Source organism: Strongylocentrotus purpuratus, unplaced genomic scaffold (genome assembly GCF_000002235.5).
Source record: "Strongylocentrotus purpuratus isolate Spur 01 unplaced genomic scaffold, Spur_5.0 spur5_scaffold_3, whole genome shotgun sequence".
NCBI classification, from domain to species: domain Eukaryota; kingdom Metazoa; phylum Echinodermata; class Echinoidea; order Camarodonta; family Strongylocentrotidae; genus Strongylocentrotus; species Strongylocentrotus purpuratus.
The window spans coordinates 29,579,302-29,604,287 of record NW_022145609.1 but is presented as its reverse complement, the minus strand read 5'-3'; the positions used below and the strand labels follow the sequence as shown (position 1 = coordinate 29,604,287).

Below are 24,986 nucleotides of genomic sequence, written 5' to 3'. Positions count from 1 at the left end.
AGTTCCACTGCTGTAAAAAATTGTGATTTTCATATATATGTTTGTTTTGCTTCATATAGGATTTCATAAAATGTAAATGATCAGATTGGGTTCTTCATCTGGCTTACGCACAACATTTTAACAAGACTAAAGCTACAATGATTCGAGTAATACAATTCTATTTCAAATATTTCATGTATTTCACAGTCGAGGGAAGCCACCAGATTGATGTCCGTGATTGGTTTAGTGCTCTCATCACTGCCCCAAGCTGATATCATGAACTACTTAGAGGTCATACTAACTCCTCATGTACAAGCTCTTGAAGAGGTGGCCAACCAACAGGTAGGATGAAGGATATTGATGAGGATGATCATGGTGATGGGGGTGACGATGGTGATTGTGATGGTGATGGTGATGATGATGATGATGGTGATGATAGGGACATTGGTGATGGTGTTGATTATGATGATGATGATGATGATGATGATGGGTATGATGATGATGATGATGATGATGATGATGATGATGACGATGATGATGATGGTGGTGATGATGATGATGATGATGATGATGGGGATAATGATGACTGAGGATGAAGATGTTGACGATAATGTTGATGATGATGATGATGAAGATGATGATGTTGACGATGATGTTGGTGATGATGATGACAATGATGATGGCGATGACGATGATGATGGCGATGATGATGGCGATGACGATGACGATGATGATGTTGACGATGATGGTGATGGTGGTGATGATGGTGATGATGACAATGATGATGGCGATGACGATGGCGATGATGATGACGATGACGATGATTAATGACGATGACGATGATTAATGATGATGATGATGAAGATGATGATGATGATGACAATGGTGAATGATTATGACAACGATAAATGATGATGAAGACCACCACGACCACGACAACCACAACATCAACAACGACGACAAAGATGATGGTGGTGGTGGCGGTGGTGATAATAATAATGAGGTGGAGGAGGAGGAAGATGGAGATTTGACCAGTAATGCAGTAATAATTACATTAGATGTTGAACATTGAACCTTCCTTCAGAATAAACAGTCTAATTGTAGTATCTGAATATGATCTCTTATGTTCACTAGACAGAAAACATCTTTGTGATGCTCAAACTAATATGCTGAAATTTGTTTTGTTGCTTTGGTTCTTTTAGCCATCTCCCTCAGGGAAGTCTACCATCTTAGTGAAGCTGACCATGATGGCTAACCTCTGTGCCTCACTAGACATCAAGAGAGAGGACAAGTCCATTATAGGTAAAGGGGAGATTGAGAGCAAGTCATCAGCAGGGACGCAGGATACACAGCCTGTGCTTCTTATACTGCAGAAGATCTTACCAATCGTAGAGAAGCTGCTCAATATGTGGATCTCCGACGCTGCCATTGTAGAGGTAACAACTTTGGATGGTGTATGAATATGTACATTAATGTAAGAGGTACTTTGTCGCTATTCCTCCTTTACTCCCTGCCCCCTGTCCCCCGCCCCCCTGTCCCCCGCCCCCCTACCAATACCAGTGTGGAAAGGGTCTCATGGAGATCATCAAGACTGGAAATGGGCAATTTTGCAGAGCCATTGTGTTGCAAAAATCAATCCTTCTGTCAATTGATGTCTATTGTTTTGTGCCAATCAGCATGTGTGGCATACAAGCTAATCATGCCAATAGGCACTGATGGCAAATGAAAGTTTAAGACTTATTAAAGGTAATGCAAAGTTTTGGGAAAATTTTGAAAAATGGGTGGATAGTAATTATTTAAAATTTGATATATTTGGATGCCCCTGTGGATGTATTATAAGCACAACAAAATTTAGCCCCTAAAATACTTCTGCTTTCGAAAAATTGAATAATTAATAATTTACCGGTGCTCCTGGTAAATTTCATATATTTCAAATAGCCTCTAAGGCCATTCCATGGTAGCTGCGACCATGAAAATCTCAGAATATGCAGTTCTCATATATAATTTCCAAACGGGAATATCAAATCGGTTGATTGTAGCCAAGAAACATTGTTTTGGAGCTAAAGTAATATCAGTCTTGAGAGGGCACTATACAACATAAAGAGTTTATAATTTACAATTTCAACACTTTAGACTCGATTTCAACCGCGACAACGATCATTGAATATTGTAAAATTGGATATGCTTCCAACATGTTTATTTGTAACAAATTCATGACCCCTTACCAAAACATTGTATTACCTTTAAGACTCGTACAAGGTTACTCCAATACAATGTCCCCCTTCGCCGCTCACGTACATGCAGAAATTTGCTTACTTTGTTATCCCAGTTGAAATAACACCTCCACCAACAAGAAGATCATGTTTTCTTTGATTTTCAGTCTGTCTGTGAGTTGTTGAAGCGTGCGATGAGAACCTTACTCGATGACCTTCAACCTCTGGTGCCTCAGTTATGTGACCTTCTGTGTCGGATGTACAACACTGTCCCTCAACCAACCATGCTAGATCTAGCACAACAGGTGATTTATGTACTTCAGTGTATTTTAGAGGTGCTGTGGTCTAGTGGATAAGTCACTGGACTGTAGATCACAAGGTACCGGGTTCAAGTCCCAGCCAGGCACTAACGTCCTTTGAACAGTGTTTTTACATTCTTTAAGAAGATATACCTGTGCATTGTCTGTTTGGATCCAAGAGCATTAACTCATATACTTTAACACAGATTTTAACATATACAGAGCCACAACCTTGCAGCTCCAAACGAATCTATTCTGTAGGAAAGATTTCATTTTCCTGTCCCAAGTTTTGTTTCTCCCAAGGTTTTAAATCAGCCCATTGAAAATAAGTTAACAAAATTCTGTGATTTCATGTGCATAAATCATCATATCTACATATTCATTTATATATGTGAACTGCTCCTGTCTAAGTCTTAATGAAATTTAATCTGTTTTCTTGTTTAATTCATATTTAAATTATTTTCATTTCCATGAAATACTGATGCTTGGTTTCATTCAACAGCCTGTTTTTCATTTTGGAGACTAATGTGTTTTAGGGATCTTGAACCACAATTTGATTTTGAGATATTCAGCAGTCGCAATCACTCATTTCATAGGGCATTGCACATTGTCAACTCTACAGCCAAGGATGTTGTGATTCAGAGATTTGTACCTAATCATGAATGATACTGTGATGATCTATCTGCTAAGTCTGTTGTAAGAAAAATGTTGTCACAGAATTTTAATGAAATTCAACCCAGACTGTACTGTACTATACATCTTGTAATGTAACTAATCTCTCTCATGTAATTTTGTTTCCTTTGATCAGATCATCATCTTGTTCGGGAGTGTTGTGTCTCTCAATTCTGCCATCGCGTCGCTATTCCTACAACTCTCATCAAAAACATTATCATTACTGCCAAACAGTAAGTTCATTACTTTTGATAATACACGTCTATTTAGAATCTTTTACCATATACATATACATGTGTTCTGTTACTGATCCGTGAAAAGGATTTAAACATCATTTCAACCTACATGTGTACAAGCTACCTCTATGGTATTGTTATTTCAAATTGGTAGATTTTACTATGAATATTGATGAAAGTGAAAATGATATCTCTATCTAGTTCATTTGTTGAAATAAAATCCTTCCGCAGCTTTTTACCATGAAATTAAATTGAACCCATTTCTCTATAAGTGCTGCCGACACTAAATATTTTGACCGAGGTTGGACTTAGACATAGGAGTAGATATGAAAATAAAAATCCCATATTGATGTATGTGAATTAAAAAAAGTCTGTTATCAGTTGTTCTGAGTGTCAAAGTAATGAAAGAGCTATACATGTGTTGTACATTGCATCTCGCTTTCATCTATATGAACAACTTGTTTTCATATGAAACCTTAATGGATCACTCAAAGACCCAGAATACCCATTAACAGTGAGACAAATATTTGCATTTGAATAAAAGATGATCTTCTAAGACAAATATATCACCATTTTATTACTCTAAATTGTGTTTTCACAGAGAGCCTCCAAGGCCGTACAGAGTATAGAAGCCTGTCAATACGCAGTATATCACTTTTGGCTATCTTTATGTCATAACCAACAAAAAATTAGTGAAAAGTAGCCACAAAGCCTAAGGCGAATAAATTGGCATGAAAATATAATGAGTTTGTAGGTGTAGATATTGATATGTGGATATTGAGGTTAATATTGCTGCTTGATATTGTGTGATTTTCTTAGATGCCAGAGAGCATACCGATGTATTAGAAGAATACATGACAACTTGTGCTCAGGTGAGTATTTGTAGTTTTGAATGTACTTTGTGCTGGGTGTTTATGGGGTCACTGCCTGAAATTCAAGGTTTAGCTGTGACTTCAAATGCTTGAAATATGTTTCAAGACAAGGGGATAGGTAGAGGATGAGACAGAGAAAGAGAGAGAGAGAGAGAGAGAGAGGGGCAGAGAGGGGCAGAGAGAGAAAGAGAGAGAGAGAGAGAGAGAGGCAGAGATAGGCAGAGAGAGAGAGAGAGAGAGAGAGGCATATATATAGAGAGAGAGAGAGGCAGAGAGAGGCAGAGAGAGAGAGGGATTTTTTTTTGGGGGGGGGGGGGGTTGGAGAAGAGGGGTTGGGGTAGAGTGAGAGAGAAGGAAGAGAAGAGCAAATCAGAGGTGGTGCAGAAATGTATGAAAGTACTGTAGGATAATTAAATAAGGAGCAGACGAACATAGAGAAGGGAGAGAGAGAGAGGGGCGAGGCTAACAGAGAGAGGGGCGAGGCTAACAGAGAGAAGGGCGGGGGCTAACATTTTGAAAGCAATTATAAAGTTATCACGTTTCACATGCATCATGACTCATTCCCTATCTCCTAACATTGGTCCAACTTCAAGTTTATCTTATCAAATGAAGATAATTATTTCTTTGATTAACCGTGATCGTTGATATGAAGGACAGAGCATTTCCCTTGCTGCATGTACCGATGATTGTTGATACATGTAGTTACATGATCACGCACTTGATTGAGCCTTGTTTCTCGATAACACAATCTTGGCTTTGAAACGTGCAAGGAGGATAAATACCGTCAACTTGTGATTTTAAGTCGGTCAGGGTTCTTAATTTTTGTTCAGTGACTTTTGAAAAACTTATGAAAAGGAGTCATTATAAAGAATCTTGTATGAATCAAATATATTTAATGCAGCGTTGAATAGACTTTTTTCCTTTACACAATAATTTATTTTGGGGTATATTTATTCACTTGAACCATTTGAAATGATCATTTTGATGTGACATTTCTTGTTCTTTGTGGTGCACTGCCAGAAGTTTCACCTGCGTCATGACTCATACCCTAAGAATTGGTTCAAGTTTATCTTATCAAATGGAGATAATTATTTCTTTGATTGACCGTGATCATTGATATGAAGGACAGAGCATTTCCTTTGCTGCATGTAACGACTGTTGATACATGTAGTTACATGATCACGCACTTGATTGAGCCTTGTTTCTCGATAACACAATCTTGGCTTTGATACGTGCAAGGAGGATAAATACTGTCAACTTGTGATTTTAAGTCGGTCAGGGTTCTTAATTTTTGTTTAGTGACTTTTGAAAAGCTGTGATAGTTAAACGATCACGTACTTGATTGAGCATTGTTTTTCGATAACAGAATCTTGGCATTAATATGTGCAAGGAGCAAAAATATGTGACTTCTTAAAGGGGTGATATAGTATCTTGTATGAATCAAAGATATTCAATGCAGCATTGAACATACTTTTTCCTTCACAGAATAATTTATCATGGGGTATATTTATTAACTTGAACCACTTTAAATGTCATTTTGATGTGATTTTTTTTTTGATTTTTGCATGTTAATTATCAGAAGAACATATAGACTTAAATCTTCAAGAGGGTTCAAAGATTTCAAAGTAACAGATATTAATTTGAGCTTTGAGCCGTGGCGCAATATTGACGCTGAATTATCAATATTCTTGTTGATTTTTGTATTAATACTTCAATACTTTAACCTTTGAAACAGATAATTGAAAAGTACTGAAGATGAGAGTTATGGTAGTGCGAATTCCCTATCCTTAGTATGCAAGCCATGTATTTCAGCTACTTACAGTATTTTTCCATCATCCATGTACATTGCAAGAATGGTTTTCAAAGACACCATCAACATATGAAGGATATACTGAATATGAATCCAGTAACATAAAAATAGAAAAATACAATACACAGAAACAACATATTGTACTTAGCCAAATCATTATAAACGTGTATGGGTAAACTTACTACATGAATCTCCAAATTGATTTGTAATGTGCTTCATATTTTCTATACCATTGATTAATACCATTGTAAACTTGTATTTTTAAACTAAAAATATATTATTTTGAAATAGTCTATTGCATGCTTTTCACTGACATGTCTACACATATGGGTTTGCATTTTCATGTAATTCCTTATTCAATTTTATTCACTCAAACTTTATAAAAAACATTAATTTGTTGAATTTATTAAATGAAAAATATTGCATATGAGCTGCTACCAGTATTCTGGAATTTCACTTTTTCTACCCAATAGTGATTTAAGACAGTATCTCATAATTGTACATTTTGCATGTCAGATTAAAAGCCTCTTATCATTTCTTTTTATTTAGTTGTTAAAAAAGCACACCAAAATCTTCACCTTGGATGAGTTGAACCTAGCGGCTATCTTTCAGTGTGGTCTGGTTTCCATGACGATGCCTGAGAATCACACCATCAAGGCTTGCTGTCTCTTCTTTGTAAGTTTTGTATTTGTTCAACAATCTGTGTGAATTATGACTAAACCTTGGTGGCAAGTTTTTTTAATAAAGAAAATACAAAGTCATAGAACCAGTTGAGTGATGTGCAACCGGCACATGTATTTTAGATTTCATGCTTAATAAAAGCCCCTTGAACTACTGGTAGGCAAATTTGATGCTGACCATTTTTAATGTGGAAAAAACCAAGATTTACACTTGTAAACTGAGATATGAACATTGCTTTTAATTCGCAGATCAATCTTTATTCAATGTTTAATGAATATCAAGATGAATTAAATTGGACATTTCCAAGGTCACATTGTTTGTATTGAATGAGAAAAGATGCTTTCAAGCTTGGACAGATAACCCTGACTCATGCCATCCTCTTATATCTGTATATTTTCATTAGTGATTTAAGAAAACTCATCATTATGGTTATCAATGAACCAATTGCACAAAGAAAAACAGATTTTTTACCAAATTCATAACCTTTACCAAGACAATGTATTGCTTTAAAAAAAATACAGTGTATTTTCTGTTCAATAAGATAAAATAATATATATATTTTTTTTATTTGTTTCTCTTTGTTTGCGATCAGGGAAACTTTGTATCACAGAGCGATAACTTACCAGGAGCAGGAGAGGTTTTAACGCAGCATGGGAAACCATTAGTGGAGCTAACACTCAAGGCATGTATAAACATCATATGATCAGTTTTGGAGCCAGAAGGATGTTAAGGACACATTTGTATTCTCATGGAGAATTTGAAACCATTCGGGTAGTCACCTGATAACAGACCTTATCAATCATAGGAAGGGGCCTTCACTTTTATCCCCAACTGGGACCTGTTTCACAAAGCCTTTTTTCAATGACAAATATCAGTGAGAAATATGCTGATAACCAATCAGAAGCAAGCATTTCAATAGCTTATAACAAAAACTGTCATTTGTCACTGATGACAAGTTTTTGTGAAATGGGGACCAGGTATTCTAATAATGCTGTGCACTGTCCATCAATTGGCCCATAAGGAAAAGACACCATCCTTAATTTTCCCTCACCTGAAGACTCTCTGAGAAAATGGGTGGTAATTTTTGGTGGTATTACCACCAAGTCCGTGGTAAGCGTATTATGACGTAGTGCACTTGGAAACTGCTGACCATATCCCTTTAAATCTGTATAAAATTGTGTGATTTATGTAACACCCTACTGGCTCCAAACGAACAAAGTCTATTCAATTCTTACTATTCTGAATATTTTGTTTTGTACTTTGTTATATCTGCATTGTAGAGTGATACTGCTTTTGGATGACAAAGAATGACAGGTAAAAATATCAAATGTTAAGGCCAAGGTGTGACGACTCAGTTCCCACCAACCCATAGAGAGGAAACGATTGTGGCTAATCAATGTTTTTCAGTTTTGAAAGTGTTTTATGTGCTTGTATTTAAAGTTTCTATGTGGACGATTAATATTGGTTTGATTTTTTGGTTTCTACATATTTTTTTTCGTCATACATTTACAAGAACATAATATGGTTTTATACAATATTTCATATGTGTATATATATATACAGGAAATATAACAAATCAAACAAATGACATATTGAGTTACACATGTACATGTAATACATATTCTGGGAACAGTATTTGTAATGTGGATGTGTATGAAACCCCTCATTGCATTTAACTGATTTAGGACCATTAACTAAAGGGATTGAACAGTTTTAGAAAATTGAAAACAGATTTACATAGCATAAAGTAAACGACCTTTCAGTCTTCAAAGTGTTTTTTACAATATGATGCAAAAATTTGTTCACGTCAAAGATTAGATGCCCATCCTATTTGCCTACTAAGTAGTGATTTCATATTGGCCTGCAATACAGTAGGTAACTGTGGCTATGTATAAATGTGAATATGGACCTCTTTTAAAAAAAAAAAGGTCCTTGTATTTTTTCTTCAGATTGTGACTTCTGGTAAACACACTCAGGGATAGAAAAAGCCAGAACAATGACTGTATACTCTGTAATTACAAAGTCATTATTTTTAGATCTGGTCACCGGCCAACTTGATCACGATAACGTTGCTAATACATGTATGACCGTTGATTTTGACTTTGAGACTTGGCCTAGATCAGATTAGAACCTTATTATTATGACATTAGAGGAGTCAAGTATCGTGTCCTAGATGTTGTTTAGTTCCACTGGCTCTATCGACCATGATCTATAGCCTTCCCGTAGATTTCTTTTTTTTCTCCATAACGTGACTTCTGGTAAACATACGCAGGGATAAAAAAAGCCAAAACAATGACTGTATACTTTGTAATTACAACAACATTATGAAGGATAGATCTGATCAGCTGCCAACTTGATCATAACGTTGCTATTTATTATGATCACTGATTTTTACTTTGTTTCGTAGATGTTGTTTAGTTCCACTGGCTCTATCGAACATGATCTATAGCCTTCTCTGTAGATCTCCTTTTTTCTTCAGAATGTGACTTCTGGTAAACATACGCAGGGATAAAAAAAGCCAAAACAATGACTGTATACTTTGTAATTACAACAACCTTATGAAGGATAGACCAGATCAGCAGCCAACTTGATCACGATAATGTTGCTATTATGACCGCTGAGATTGACTTTGAGTCTTGGCCTAGATCAGATTAGAACTTTATTATTATGACATTAGAGGAGTCAAGTATCGTGCCCTAGATTTTGTTTAGTTCCGAACCCTGTATCTGCCATGATTTATATCCTTCTCTGTAGATCATGAAAACAGTATAAACTTGATAGCGTTTGCTTTGATTGACTTTGAGATTGTGTGCCCTACATGTAGATCAGATTGTAAATATATTGTTGTGACTTTTGAAATGAAGTCAAGTCTTCTGCCCTAGCTTTTTTGCCCTCACAAGACATAATATGACTATACGAACAAGATTTATGATGATAATAATAATAATAATAATACTTTGTTCTTTTATAGCGCATTTCATGTATGTTGACATTTCAATGCACTTTACAATATACATATAGATATAATATAACAAGATCATTAAAAAAAAGATGAGTAAGCAAAGGCATATCATATGGGTAAATCCATAAATTAGGGACCCACTTTGTGACATTTTTGGTGTCCCTGTTACAAAATCAACCCACACGTATTTGTGGCTCTGAGTAAATACTAAAAAAGTGGAGTGAGATTGTGAAGTGATTTCCATGCATAATATTGCATCCTCATATCTAGAATCACTTAAAAATTATTCCTTATGTACCAGGGACGCCCAAAATGTCACAAAGTGGGTCACTAATTTATTGAACTACCCATATATAGAAAACATTGAGTTTCTTATAAAGAGAAAAATTATGATGCCTTTTCATTAAAAATGTGCTATGTTGAAGTAGCTTTTGATGATTTCTTTCTCTCTAAAAAAGAAAGACAGTGTTGTATAGGAAAATGTCTGTGGCGAGGTGGGGGGGGGGGGGGGGGGGGAGGCTTTGCTGTACAGTGAATGTTACCCCTTGGTAACAGGAACCAGGTGGCCCTTGTATTAAAGAGAAGGTTGTGTTCTGGGGAGAGGAGAAAAATTATTTGTGAGCGTTTTCATTATTATTATGGAAGTGTGGAAGAACATCAGATAAAAAATGTTCCCTGCAAAGCATCGCTCTTCAAATGCTTTCATATTCTGAAATGTGACATGTAACAGCTTAAAAATCGGGCCTCATTTTTATGCCGCATGTTTGTGTAGTCCCATATACATCTTTTTGTGTACAGAGCTTGTTACTTACCAAGACTGGGCCAAACTTCTTATCATTTTAATGATTCTACAACCTTAAAGTACACATCAATACTTATATGCTACATGATCAACTTTTTCTGATTGATTCCACCACATTTCTTTCACAATGCAAATTGCATGGCCAGAACTCGACTTTATCTTCAAGTCTTTGGGAAGGAGATAATTCAATAGTCGACAGGTTAAATAAAATATGGTATTGAAAGAGAGTAAATGTAGTGAGTGTAATGACAAAGAACTTCTTCAAGGACAATACTCTTCTCTCTCCAATCTAGACTTCTGTTGATGATTGAATAACAAAATATATTTTACCCAGCAGCTGCCAGGTAAAACACAAACAGAAATAAATACTTAATGTCATCTAGCTTGAAATAATATTGTTCTGATAACGCTGATAATAAAAGATTGGGATGTTGAGGTGCAATAGATTAATCCTATCATAAGTCAAGATACAGAAAGTCAACACTTTGTCAACGGGACGACACAATATTGGCACGCAGGGAACGTAGGGCTCGTGAGATCACGTTTTTGTTGTTTACACGGAGCTCTTGTCCCCTGTACCCCAAAACAATGGTTGGAGTCCAAAGGATAAATCAATATTGAGATATAATAGAGATCAAACAACAGCCGTTATCTTTCATAACAAACTTCTTTTGTTGGTGGTCAACAGATATAAAAGGATTATATTTACTTTATGATCAGAATATGTTTTTCTAAAGGAGGGCTTGTGAAAGGCATAGCTAGGGCATGGAATCGCAATAATGTATTTGAAAAGAGCCTTTGTCTTTTAAGAGAAAATTATTGATAAGGATCACTTCTCAAACCTGGAAATTAATAGAAGATGCCATTCAAGTATACCCCTTGATCAGGAAAAGTTTCCTTAACAATGGATAGGTATGGGGTACCATTGGGGGAAGATTACCGAAAGCCCCCATTTGTTAGAGGTTGCCGTTGGGGTGGGGTATTGAAGAGAGAATGAAATAAATTCGCCTCCCCACCAAATAAATCCCCAAACCAGCTTAAGAATTTTCTCAAATTCCAGGTACATGGAAATAGGAAGAGTACCTGGTATTCAAAATTTGAATTTGGTATGTGACTTCGATGCAAAGAAGAAGTGCACCCCACATACATATACCAGAGATGCCAACCCTTCCCGATTTTAAAAAAAAAAACGTCACTCCACACAAAATGTAATGCCTCCCTCATTTTTTTGAAAGATTATTTCTATTATAGTGTATGCAATTGATAGAAACCTCCCTGATTTCTGAATGAATCCTCCCTGATTTCTGAATGAATCCTCCCTGATTTCTGAGTGCATCCTCCCTGAAAGCTGAATGTAAAGGTTGGCATATCTGGATACACACTATAGTTTGGGAAGTCCCATGTTGCAATGTTAAAAAAGGATGGTATTCTGAAAATAATTTTACCTCTCGTACACTTTTAGGCTTGGAATAGATTGGTTTTCTGAAACCTCATGGAGGGCTTGTCATTTATTAGGCTTTAATAATAAGGCACTTGAAGAAGAAGAAGAGGGTTTTATCTTGGGTTATACGGTGATGCATGGATACTTGTAGCAGTACCTATTCACATCCATGTAAGATGAAATAGGACTGAAAATTATTGTAGTTTGCTTTCATCATGATCTTTAGAACATTTGGAACAGAGCACTCTATTATCTTACCGACGCAAAAATGATTAGGAGAAACAAAACATTATTTGCCCCGCGTTTTAAATTTGTTTCAATGTTAAATAATGGGGCTCCATAATTGTAGAGGTCTAGTGGTTTAGTGGATACGTTACAGGACTGTGGTCTGTGGGTCACATGGTGCACGGTTCAAGTCCCACCGTTGCACTAATGTCTTTTGGCAAGACATTAATTTACATTTTCCTTTCTTCACCCAGGTGTTACTGTAAATGAGTACTGGGTAGGATCATAGATGTGAAGTCATTGTAGTTTTCTCAGCATTGTGAACATCTGATGAATGCCAAATGGCTGGATTACTCCTCAGTGAGTGGAGAATGTGCATACATTGTCTGCGACTAAGCCCTAATCCAATGACTGGGGTAATGATATTTCTGTTAAGCGCTACATAAAATCAGAATATTATTATCAATTGTTTTATTAAACAGTTTATTGATATTTTTTTTTCTTGCAGGCCATAACTGGAGGAGCTCCTAGGAATGTGGTAGATAACTTGTCGGACATCTTGTTTTCTCTCAACAAACACGCCTTTACCAAGTTCTCTGGCTGGATAACGGATATCATGCTCAACACTACCGTAGAGTTACCCAGGGCAACCAAAGAACAAAGAGAACATTTTGGCAGCACCATTCTGAGGTAAGCTGAGATGAACAATCTCTCTTCTCTCTGTATCATCTCTCTCTCTCTCTCTCTCTCACTCTCTCCCCCTCTTTCTCTCTTTCTATGTCTATCTCTTTCTGTTTCCCCCACCACCCTCCATACCCTTGCCCCCCTCTCTCTCTCTCTCTCTGGTTCTCTTTCATTCTTTCTTCCTCTCATTCTCTCCATTATCGTACAAGTTCTCTCTATTCTTCCCCATCATACTTTGCTGTTTTCTTCTGATTCCCCTATATCTACATTCTCTTTTTCCAGTTTTCTGATTTCACAAATTCTCCCATCAACTTCTACCAATCCCTGCATCTCTTCCATTCCTCCTTATGTTTTCTTCCTTCACCTCTCTCACTCCAACTTCTTCCAATCCCCCTCCTTTCTCATCTCATCTTCATCTCTTCTCCAATTGCTTTTCTTTCCTCATCTCTTTCCCTCCTCTCTCTCCTCTTGACTTCTTCCAAACTACAATTTGTTTTCTTTCACAGATCTCCTTTTCTCTCTTTCTCTCTCTTTTGAAAAATTCATTATTTAGCCCTCTCTTTTCCTTCCCTATTTATTTCTTTACATTTCATCATGTATTTCCATCTATTTCACCACCGAATACTTGTTTGAAGTGCTTAATTTACACTGTTCTACCTTTTTGTCACTTCTACTATATTTACATAATTCATGTACATGTTCATGGTAGCTTTAAGAATAACTGTCAAGTCCTTGTTTGCCATGACTTGAGCAGTACCTGCGCCCCCTTGTGTTCAAGTTGTGTCAATATCTTTGTTTATTTGAGTGAGTTGAAGAACCACATGCAATAAAAACCTTACTCGGCAGTTTAGACATACTAACAATGGTTTATTGACTTATCAGTCATTCGCCCAGTGAAATACCCTATAAAATACTAGTTACATTAAGGAAGCAGGATGGAGAATTAAAGAAGAAAAATTTGGGGACTCAGTATGAACTCTGATCATGCCTCCCCCCCCCCTTTTTTTGTCAGAACAAGTCAAAATATTAGTGTGTTTTTATTGATCGACATTGTCATATCGAACCTCTTTAATCTTTATAATTATGGCTACAGCTTATCAATTGCTCTAGGGGTGAATAGTCATGTGATCTGTAGCTGCAAAAGTATGGGTCAGATAATGTCATCTTAACTGTTTAAATATATGTTTTATCCTGGTTTGTGGGGGGGGGGGGGGGCTATATTTTATCTTTTTGGCACCAATTTCTTTGCTCTCGCCATGACAATTATACAGCATGTAGGAAAATGTAGTGAAGGTAGGGAGTCATAGGGACCCAGCTCATATAAGTTTGTTGACTTTGGACATGGATAGGTTATCATTTGGAAACCTACGTACTTCCTTTGACCATCATTAACTATCACAGGGTTGTATCGTGTAGGTCCATGGCTGTATTCTATCTTTGTCTTTCATCCATGAGTCATTACTGCAAACCGCAGAGATAGATTATCGCGTTCATTATGATATGATGAGCATTGTACAGTCACATGCATGCAAATAGTTGCTTTTTTAATTAACCTTGATTGACTTAATTCATGCTTTTAACCTATACGTTTCCTTGGTAACAAAGCAAATAAACTTTAAACAAAAAATTGTTTGGGGACAACCAATACAGAAAATCAGAAAAAGACTTCAATATGTAACTCAGTAACCCTCAAAAATTATTATTTATATTTTAGAGAGTGGATTAGGATTAAGGAGCTGGATTATCCACTATCTGAAACCCTTAATTGCCATATTGACTTGAGTGACATGATGCTCCATTCAGCATGCAACAAAAGTTGAGTGTGGAAGACCAGTGGTTGTTCCATTAGTTGATCACAGCGCAGAAAGAGTTCAGATTAACAGAGTATAAGGGCACTTGTGCAGCTTTACTAGCTTTTCAAGAAACCGTCATAATTTACAGTTTGCAGACAACCCATTGAAACGTATGTGTTAAATTTGATACACGTATCAATGGTTGTCAGGGAACTTGTACTTATGCTTTGTGAAACAATGGCTTGGTTCCTGGTGTACCGAGAAACTTGAAGGAGTGCTTGATCTTTGAACCTTTTAGATATTAAAGCGGGACTGCACTACTTGTTGCTGCAATGTACTTGCGCCCTCTATATGGCAAACAATGCCTAATCAGTGAACATCGATCCCCCATGGTCCCCTTTTTCTTATGTTATTTGAGAGCTGATTTGATGAAATAACAATGCATCTGCCAGTTACCACGCAGGGAGGTCTAATCCCCCCTGGCCAAACTAGTGGAGATAGGCTTTAAACTGTTGACTACCATAATTAACGGTGTATTAACCGCACCTTTTTGCCGCCGAAAAAAATTCAAAGTCGGGGGTGCGGTGCATACACGGTACAAAAAAAAAAAAAATTAAAGTTTTGATTTATGCCCCTCTACCTGGCGCTATGCCTGGCAATGTCTCCCAGCTCAGTAATTGATGTTTTGACTCACCAATCGGAAACTCGAACAACACTCAAATTTGTCTGTCATCTTGGTTTGAAAGTAATCTTTCTGATAGATTTCAATATGTAGTTTATAATAATAATTCCTCCAATTTTTCTTCTATTACACGGCGTACCACAAGGTTCTATCCTAGGTCCTTCACCTAAAAGAGGGGTGTGGTTAATACACAAGGGTGGTTTATACAATGTTAATTACGGTACTCAATTCTCTTATTGCTCCCTAAATCCAGTTGACCAAGGGTTAACATTTTTTGGGGGGTTTTCATTGAATATCTCCATTCGATTTGTATACATGCAAATGTATATTTTTCTTTTTAAGCATGTAGACTGCATGGTACATGTGCATTTATAGAAATATACAGAGATAGAAATCAAGAAAGAAAGATATATACACAGTGAGATAGAGTGCTTGAGAATAAGAAACAAAATCAAGAATGAATAGCTAAATAGATAAAGGAGTGTAGAGAAGAGGGAGAAAAACAGAAAGGAGAAGCCATCTTGAGAGAAAGAATATGCAGAATGAGAATGAAAGGAAAAGAAGGAGGGACATGCAGTATCATTATACAGAGATGGAATGACAGAGACAAATAACTGTTGTTGCAAGAAACAATTCAAAGTGTCTTTAATTTCAGTTTCAGTTTCATTTAAGCCTGTAAGTTCCCCTATTGTGCATGCATTATGTAGTCAACTATTTATTCCATCTACCAGTCTGTAAAGAGCCCTTTGATACGTGATAGGGTTAAACTCAATCTCGGTTTGCATGACTTTGGCCTGCCCTACATATATACTGTGATTGTTGTGGTTTATAGTTGCCTAGATTTCTCTTGTTTGTCTTAGCTGAACAATGGATTTCAGCTGATTGGAGTTTGGTCATGTGCTGCGCTCTTATCGTTTCCACATTAATTAGAGGATAAATTAGCCCAGGGGGGTTTCATGAAAGAGATATGAATATGTCTTGGTGTCCAACATCCTTCTTAACCAGAAATTGCATTCACAGTTGAGTTAGGATATCTATACAGTGAAACCTTTCTATAAAGACCAACTAAAGGAGACAAGAAAAGTGGTCTTTACAGACAGGGTTTCAATGAGAAACCATTTTCAAGGGAAACAAAAAATGTGCTCTTTGTAGACAGGTGGTCGCTAAACCAGGTTTTGACTGTTTAATACTCTTTTCCATGGTGGTCTGAAATCCAAATAGGAGATTTAATTCACTTCATTTTCTTGTCTAAATATGATACATGGACATTCGTTGCTTTCTCATCATAACAATAGCTTCTAAAGCACTGCATACCGGTATTCAAAATGATATCAAATATTAAAGCAAAGTGTTCTCGATAAGTATCTAATACATACAGGGGTTGATGGTTTTGTGTTTCTGTGCACATGAAGTTTTTGGTTAAAAAATGCTTGCCTCAAGGAAAGATTTTAATGACACTTGGAAATGAGCACGTACATATGTTTATAGTTTTGTGATCAGTTGTTGTAAAATGGTGTGATATGAAACAGCTATTAATCATATTTTTATTATAATAGTACATGTTTGTTCATAAAGTACCTTTACTGTGTACAGTACATGTACATGGATTATTAATGCTGTAGTTTTCATGTTCAGGTCTACTTATTTATACAATAATTTTAGTTATTTATTCAAATTGTTTGATAATGATATCTTATTTTGTACATATATCAATATTTCTGCCCCCCCCCCCTCTTCCCCCTCCACTGATCTTGATTCATCATTCATCCTAATAGAGCAGAAATTCTTTGTTACTCCAGTATACTCGATCTCATGGAAACATTGATATGATATAACTTCATCATGATTTTATTTAAATGAAGCATTTACACACCGTAGTGTTAATAGTATTTGTAATTGTCTTAATCTGGAATAATTATACAATGATGTATTGTATTCTTACACAATGAGGCATCTTACATGGTTACCTAAGAATTATATTTTCTTGCACGAGCCTTATTCATGGGTTAAGAAACTTTTTATTTGTACATGTCAAAGAGATTTGCTGTCAAGAACTGTCAGTTTTAATTGCTCAGTTGTACTGTAGTTGGGTAATCCCTTTGGTAAATTTAATCTTTAAGAGTGAGATATGATATCACCGACAGAGGGGTGTGTATGAAGATTAACCCATTGGGTACGATTGGATTTTGATATACAAATCTTCAACAGATTCCATTCAGAGTTATCTATACATGCATTTATCAGGTACAGATAGAATGATAACAATAATGGTATTCTAGGTTAATATAGACCTTAATGCATCCATGATGTCTCTTAGCGCTTTGCAGATATGTTATTGCCCTTGTCACTGGATTCAGGCTTGCCCCCACACAATGTATGCACATTCTCCACTCCCTGGGGACCATTCCAACTAGGCGGCCTTTTCAAGACCTGCCGCAGCACTAATGTCCTTTGACAAGATATTGAACTACATTTGCCACACTCAACCCAGGTGATGTAAATGGGTACCTGGCAGGAATTAATTCTTTGATGTAATGACGGCACAGCTAAAGCCGGGGTAATAATCTCCAAGTTCGGAAGCTCTTAGTGATTGTAATTATAAGCGCTATGTCATGTATAAAAACTAAGTATTATTATATTATTATTATTACAGACGCTCACAAACTTTCGCATCCTACCGGGTACCCATTTAACACCTGGGTGGAGAGTGGCAAATGTAGATTAATGTCTTGCCAAAGGACGTTCATGGGATTTGAACCCCATACCTTGTGATCTACAGTCCGGTGACTTATCCACTAGACCATAACACCCTTGTACACATTTGAGATGACATAAGTATTACAGACAAGAAAGTAAGAAAAATCATCTTTACTACAGGCTGGAGTAGCCCTGATTTTGATTATAACTTTGAGTGCGGACTTCCACTTTTCATAGTTTTTGTGTCAAGCGCAAAATCATGAAAAAACCTTAAAGTTCACGAAAGCTTGAGTACATATGCATGGCCTTTAACTACAAGATATCCACCAAGTTTAACAACTGCCTTACATAAATGTTATGTATTTTTTAGATTAAAAGATAATGTTTCAAGTGCATTGACAAATGTCCATCAATATCTGTATCACACCTTAGATCGGATTTGGCAGGTGCCAATATTCGCGCAAAATGAAGGCCCTCTAAATACACTAAATATTTGACTTACAATTTAATCTTTGATAAATTTGACATTATGACCGATACAACAGAGATTTGACAATAATCAGTATGTATTTTTCCCTCTGTAACACATGACATCTATTTAGTATAAAATGATAGTTGCCATGCACCTTGAATATCAAGATAAAGAGATGTTTTAGGATCATTTAGCCTCCAAAACTGATAAAATATGATAGCTTGAATCAATATGTGGTGCAACACCTTATGCATTTAAAATCCATTGTCATTTGATTGTGTGATTAAAAAGTGGATCATTCTGGTGAAGATAATTCATCATAATAGGGTCATACATTTGTGGTTCTGATTTAAAGGGAAAGTCCACCCCCAAAATAAGTTTGTTTCGATAGAGGCAGAATAAGAAGAAAATCAGGTGAGTGAAAGTTTGAGCAAATTCTGAATGAAAATAAGAAAGTTATGAATTATTGAAGTTGTGATCAATCAAATACAAATTGGCAACTCTGTGACTTATTATACGAGCTCTCCTTCATTTGCTTTGTGCGTAATATTCCATAAAATCATGTTTTCTTCGTTATTGATGACGGAATATATATTTGTTCCTTGCAGGGGGAGTATAGAAACATATTTGCAATTATTATATTTAGGGTGCATGTATGGTTGAAATTTTTCTTGAGGGAAAATGAAAATTTTAGATATTTTTAGTACTGAGCAAATGAAAGTTGAGCTCGCATGATACGTCATAGAGTTGCCAATTTGTGTTTGATTGATCACAACTTCAAAATTCCTAACTTCCTTATTTTTAATCGGAATTTGCTCAAACTTTCACTGACTTGTTTCTCTCATTTTTCTACTCCTATTAAAACTAACTTAATTTCAGAGTGGACTTCCCCTTTAAGCATGATTGAATTTCATAAATTGACTTTCTATAAACCATCTTGTTAAGAAGTGAAAACAATGCAGTCAAACCCTCCAAAACAACTGAAAAACTTGTTTTAATGTTTTAATGTTTTAATGTATTCCTAGAGTACGTCCCACACATGTAGTACAGATGCAATGGCTCACTGGTAGAGCAGTGGTCTGGTAACTGGGAGGTCCAGGGTCCAAAACCAAGTCAAGGTGCTAGTCCCCTTCGGAAAGGCATTCATCTTCATTACCAAGTCCCTCGGAGATGACTTAAAGCCTTCGGTCCCGTGATTTCTTAGCAGTCGGGTTAACAGAAAGAGACATAGAGAAAGAAATAGAAACTTAGATGCTATATCTAATACTAAATTCTTCCATTTCATTTCATTTCAAGAGAAATAGAGAAAGAAGGAAAGAAAGAGAGAGAGAGAGAGAGATGGGGAAATGGAAAATGAGTAGGAGAGAAGGAGAAGTGATTCAGCAATAATAAATAAAGGGGAAATATAGATGTAGATAAAGAAAAACATTTCTGACATTGACATTTTTTAAATGATTTACTATGAATGAATATCCACAGGCTTAATTTTCAACACTTGGCAATATCAAAGGCACTTTGTAATAAATGGACATTGATACTAAATATAAGTACCATCAAAAATAAATGTTATCTGTATTTGGGTTCATTGTCAAGAAGTAGGCGACATAATTGACCCAGGATCATTGTCTTGCTTTGATTTCTGTAGCTCTGACCCCCTTCCCGCCCCTTCTCTTCCTCTCCCTTCCTATCTCAAGAATGTTTGTATATATTTTTTGATGGTGCAATATCCAAACCTGGCTGAAGAAAAAACATGAAATCATTTTAAGAGCTACTGAATTAGTGAATTATTTTATTTCACTGAGAAGTCTTAGTAGGCCTACTCACTGAAATAATTTGTTGCTTGTGCTTTTGAAAATACAGTCAACCTCACATGAGATCACCTTAAATACACAAGTTTAAAAATCAACTAGTTTGATGACCCAAGAAAGTCCCTGTTTTCCCCTTTGTATTTTTTGGATTAGTCTTTGCTTAAGTCAAACTTTACAAATAGAATTTCCATCATTCATCTTCAGGATGTATAGTTAAATTTTCTTATATTTCATTCGCTATTAAATTACTTTGCACTTATACTTTATTTAACTTCTAGTGTTTGACAGATATTGTTTATTTGTAATGGATATTAAGTGAAAATTTGGTTTGAATTTAATCAATTTCTTTTCACAGGAAAGGAAGTTAGAACACTTGATAATGATATATTTTGAAATAAAAAAGAAAGAAAGAGGATTATATAGCCGTGAGGATAATCTATTAAAGAGAAAAGAATATAAATGTGAGAAAGGGAGGATAATGATATTACATGATAATAAATCAAGAAAGTTAGAAGATGCTTTTCAACCAGAAACATCCTCTGATGATGATATTAGAATTCTTTATACATGTATATTTATCCTTATTTAAAAATCCCCCTAAAAAAGAATGACAGGAAAAGAATCAACACATTATAAAAGGTTTGGTAGAAGGTAACTTTGCATGTGGGTTCAGTGATCAAACAAAATACTTGATTAGATGTATTTACTTTTGTATTTCATCAAATCTTTGTTGGACAAGAGCCAAGAATTCAGAGGCAATGTTTTTTTCAAAAAGAGAGAAGGAGGAATTCAGGAGAGAGAAATAAAATGCACGTTCCTTGGTCATGTTTGAAACATCAACAAAGGGGGTCCATACTGCGCATGTCAGAGCTGAACAAGGTGAATTTCAGCTTATGTTCATCTGTGTTATCAAAGCAAATGGAGGCGATATGAGGGCTTGGCAAAATTGATTAAGAAGTCTTGCATATCTCTGAATTAATATTGAAATATGTTTTCTTTCAAATTGTGCATTATGTCAATGTGTTGCAATAATTGGGTGGATATGCCTTGTCATTTGATCAATATAAATTGTAATGTTAATGTTAAAAACTCTTTGAATATTAGGAAATTTCTAGAACAATACAAACAAACAAACTGGTAGTTTAGTGGTTAATCTGTTAAATAATTAGTTATTTTGGTAACAATGGTAGTAACATATAATTAAACAGTACTAATTATTGCACATAATGGTTTTAATGAAACAATAAACTACTGAAACTATAATAGAATTGAACCAGCAAAGAGCTTCCACATATTTAAAGTTAAAGTCACTGAGTAGTCGGCTCTCATGGGGAATTCGACACAGTTCGGGTGTTTACCCAACAACAGGTGTTGTCAATCACCAGGGTTAGCCTCGAGTTTTATGACCATTGGACCTTATGTAATGCTTTGATTTGCCCGAAAACTCTCGAGCTCTCCGAGAGATTAGGGGGTAATTCTTGACTGGACTATGGGTTTGCTGTGTGCAAATTTGTACCCCCATTAATGGTATTTCCACCAAGTCTGGTGTCAGCGAATTATGGCCTTCTGCACATGGAAACTGGCGATCCACTCCCTTTAAGGTGCTTGTCCAAAGAATCCATGATACTGAGATATAAAATCAAACTAGAGATGACTTCACTGTGGGAAACTTTTTCAAAAAGAAGGGCACAACGATCCTTTTCTAACCCTCTCTCTTTTCTCTCTTTTCTCTCTACCCCACCCCTCCCCCCTCTCCTTCCTTTCTCCCTCTCTCTATTTCTCTTTAATTTTAATTAATTTTTTTATTAAAAAAAAAATCTCACTCTATCTTTTAGTAGAACCATTTATTAAAATATAATTGTTTTATCACCAACATACAACTGTTGTTGTAATCACAATGATACTTATGACTCTTGAAATTGGTCTAAATTTGATTTGATTTGTTTCATTACGTGAAATATTTTCCTATCTCAAAAGAAGTGATGTAAGACATAGAACTGGAGTGTCACAATTATCAATTTCTAATATTTGTAGATAGGATTTCTAGTATTTGTAGATGGGATTTCAGTTTATCTTAACTATTTACCATACCCCTACCGTGTAGCAAACAGACAGTGAAGTTTATCAGCTACATCTTAAAGTACTCCTTCTATAAAGGATTGCATATATTATGTAGAACTGAATTATTCAAGTATTACATGCATCTCAGAATATTTGGATTGGTTATAACATAGTGTTTCATAATTGATTGTGTCATGAATTACCACAGATATTAAGTGTGTCACATTACCAAAGATATAATGGTTTTTAATACTGAGTCTATATCATGATACTGTATTTTTATACATTTGATAATAAAAGCAGTTGATTCTTAGATATCCACCCCGCCAAAATAATGATTTAAGATACAGTGCATGTGTCTAGTTATCAAATATTGTTTAGCTGGACTTAAATTGTTCCGAATTTCATTGAAGGAAAGTTTAGTTAGCTAAATACTTCATTTGTAAGAACTGTGCAGCTCATGTGAAAATAAAAACATTAGCTTGCTCAGGCAACATCAGTGTATTTTTTTAATGGAAATGTATTTACCAATATGTTTTCTTTCAATGGAATCTTTAATGATTTCACAGAATGATGATTGTTTCAATACTTGTCATACACTGCAAGATTTATAGACGATGCTATGCATGTCAAATCACGGAGATATGTTTATTTGTGACCCTGTTTCTTCATGAATCCTATAAAAGTGAAACCAAACATGAGCTCTATCTGTTGCTAAGTCATGTGATCTATCTCGCTCCTGTTTGGGGAAGCATTATCTTTTATTTTCAAAATGACTGCCTCTAAAACATGCAACAAAAAAAATCAACCCAGTTGACTTCACACATATTCATGTAACATACCTATGAATTCAGTATACTGTTTTTATGTGTAATTTGTTGTAATTTTCTGTAAATTTAACAAGTTCTTTGAAGAACTTGACAGGTAGAGTACTAGAGTCCAAGTATAACTCCCATATGATACCATTTATTACGGTACACGTCATGCTCTCCCGAGTCTATATAGATAAACTTCAAGGTAGACAGACTTTATAGGCACTTCACGGGATTGCCTTTTTACAGTCTTTAAATAAAAAAAACAAAGTGAAGTGTCATATTCATCCTACTAAAGGGGGTGGGGTGGTGTAATGGTAAGACTTTGATCGTTTTTACTTCAAGTGGGAATCCTAACAATAGGGGTATACTCACTAACTTGTTGCAGGGGTAGGGGTATGGATTGAGACTTTAATACTGTTTTCACACTGGCAATATTTTGCTTAACCCCGTACTATAGGTGGGGTTAAGGGGGGGTCTTAGCCCCACCTATAGTACGGGGTTAAGCCTATTCCACTTTCTGTTCAGACTGGTTTTTACCAAAGTGGGCTAAAGTTGGCTAACCCCACCTATAGTACGGGGTTAACTAACCCTGCAAAATAGCAGGGCTAACTCCGCAATTGTGGTGCTAACTCCTGCTAACCCCGCAATTGCGGTGCTAAGCAAATGAATGAGAACAGAAACGAAAAATAGTCCGGTACTACGCAATGGAGCGTATCGCAGCTGGCCAGATGCGAAGTATGTCCTATCATAACATACACGATATCCGGGGTTAACGAAATGCAGTGTGAACAGCGGAAATTTTCTTATTCCGGAATAGGCGCTAGTACGGGACTAAAAACAGCGAGTGTGAAAAGCCAAAAAAATAGTCCGGGGTTAAGGATAGTACGGGGCTAAGCAAAGTACGGGGTTAAGCAAAACCAGTGTGAAAAGAGTATTAGAGTAGCATACATGAACCCTGTGGCTGTGTCAGAATCCTGAAATTACAGGGGTCCAGACCTAGATTTGGGTGCCCATGGTTTACAGCTAGTGTTGAGCCAATACTAATTCTATATCAGGCATTAAAGGAAAATCAAAGAAATTGGATTGAAAGTCAATGTCACATTGTAAACTTTTACAGGAAATGGTTTGTGAACATTATGTCTACACATGTACTCTACTGGTATCCTCTTTCCTGGGAATTCCAAACATTGAGCAATACACATTTATATCCTTGTCGATTTCCGCAGGGATCAGAGAATCATCTAGAATATTCTGAATGTCAAGCGATTCATGTACCTCTTTGATTCCAGCCGCGCCCCCCCCCCCAAAAAAAATAAAAAAATAAATAAATAAAAAAAATAAAAAAAAAATAAATAAAAAAAAAAATAAATAAATAAATAAAAAAATTATAGAATTAATAGAATGTTTTTATTACACAGAAGAGCATAAATATAAATATGTCTTCAATGACATATTAAGAAATACATGGGGCAAAATGAATACAACTGCTTGTATTGCAGTAACACAAATTGAAATGATAATGTTCTTTTGATTATGTGACATCAACAAAGTAAACGACCAAGGCTAAAAACTCAAGAATATTGATGTGCACTGAAGAAAGGGATATCAACATAAATGGGTCTAATAAATTAATTCATGTTCTGTGGGTGTATTTTTGGGTATATAAAAGTTTAAAGGTAAGTCTGAAAATCAGATGAAAATCAACATCACTTCCTGTAGGGTCCATGGATGTTTGCACTAGATTTAGTCATGAGATTAATGACCATTAATTCATCATCTAAA

General features: G+C 35.8%; 1 protein-coding gene across 3 annotated transcripts in view; it reads left to right on the top strand.

Moving 5' to 3' along the window:
* The window catches only part of LOC100889307 (importin-13), a 71,859-nt gene that overhangs the window by 28,961 nt on the left and 17,912 nt on the right, over positions 1 to 24,986 (top strand). For all 3 annotated transcript variants that reach the window (XM_030995941.1, XM_030995940.1, XM_030995942.1), the window contains exons 18-25: positions 187 to 321; positions 1,182 to 1,415; positions 2,360 to 2,497; positions 3,300 to 3,396; positions 4,219 to 4,271; positions 6,631 to 6,756; positions 7,355 to 7,444; positions 12,701 to 12,882. In XM_030995941.1, coding sequence (XP_030851801.1) covers positions 187 to 321; positions 1,182 to 1,415; positions 2,360 to 2,497; positions 3,300 to 3,396; positions 4,219 to 4,271; positions 6,631 to 6,756; positions 7,355 to 7,444; positions 12,701 to 12,882 — 1,055 coding nt within the window. The remainder of the gene's footprint in view (positions 1 to 186; positions 322 to 1,181; positions 1,416 to 2,359; positions 2,498 to 3,299; positions 3,397 to 4,218; positions 4,272 to 6,630; positions 6,757 to 7,354; positions 7,445 to 12,700; positions 12,883 to 24,986) is intronic.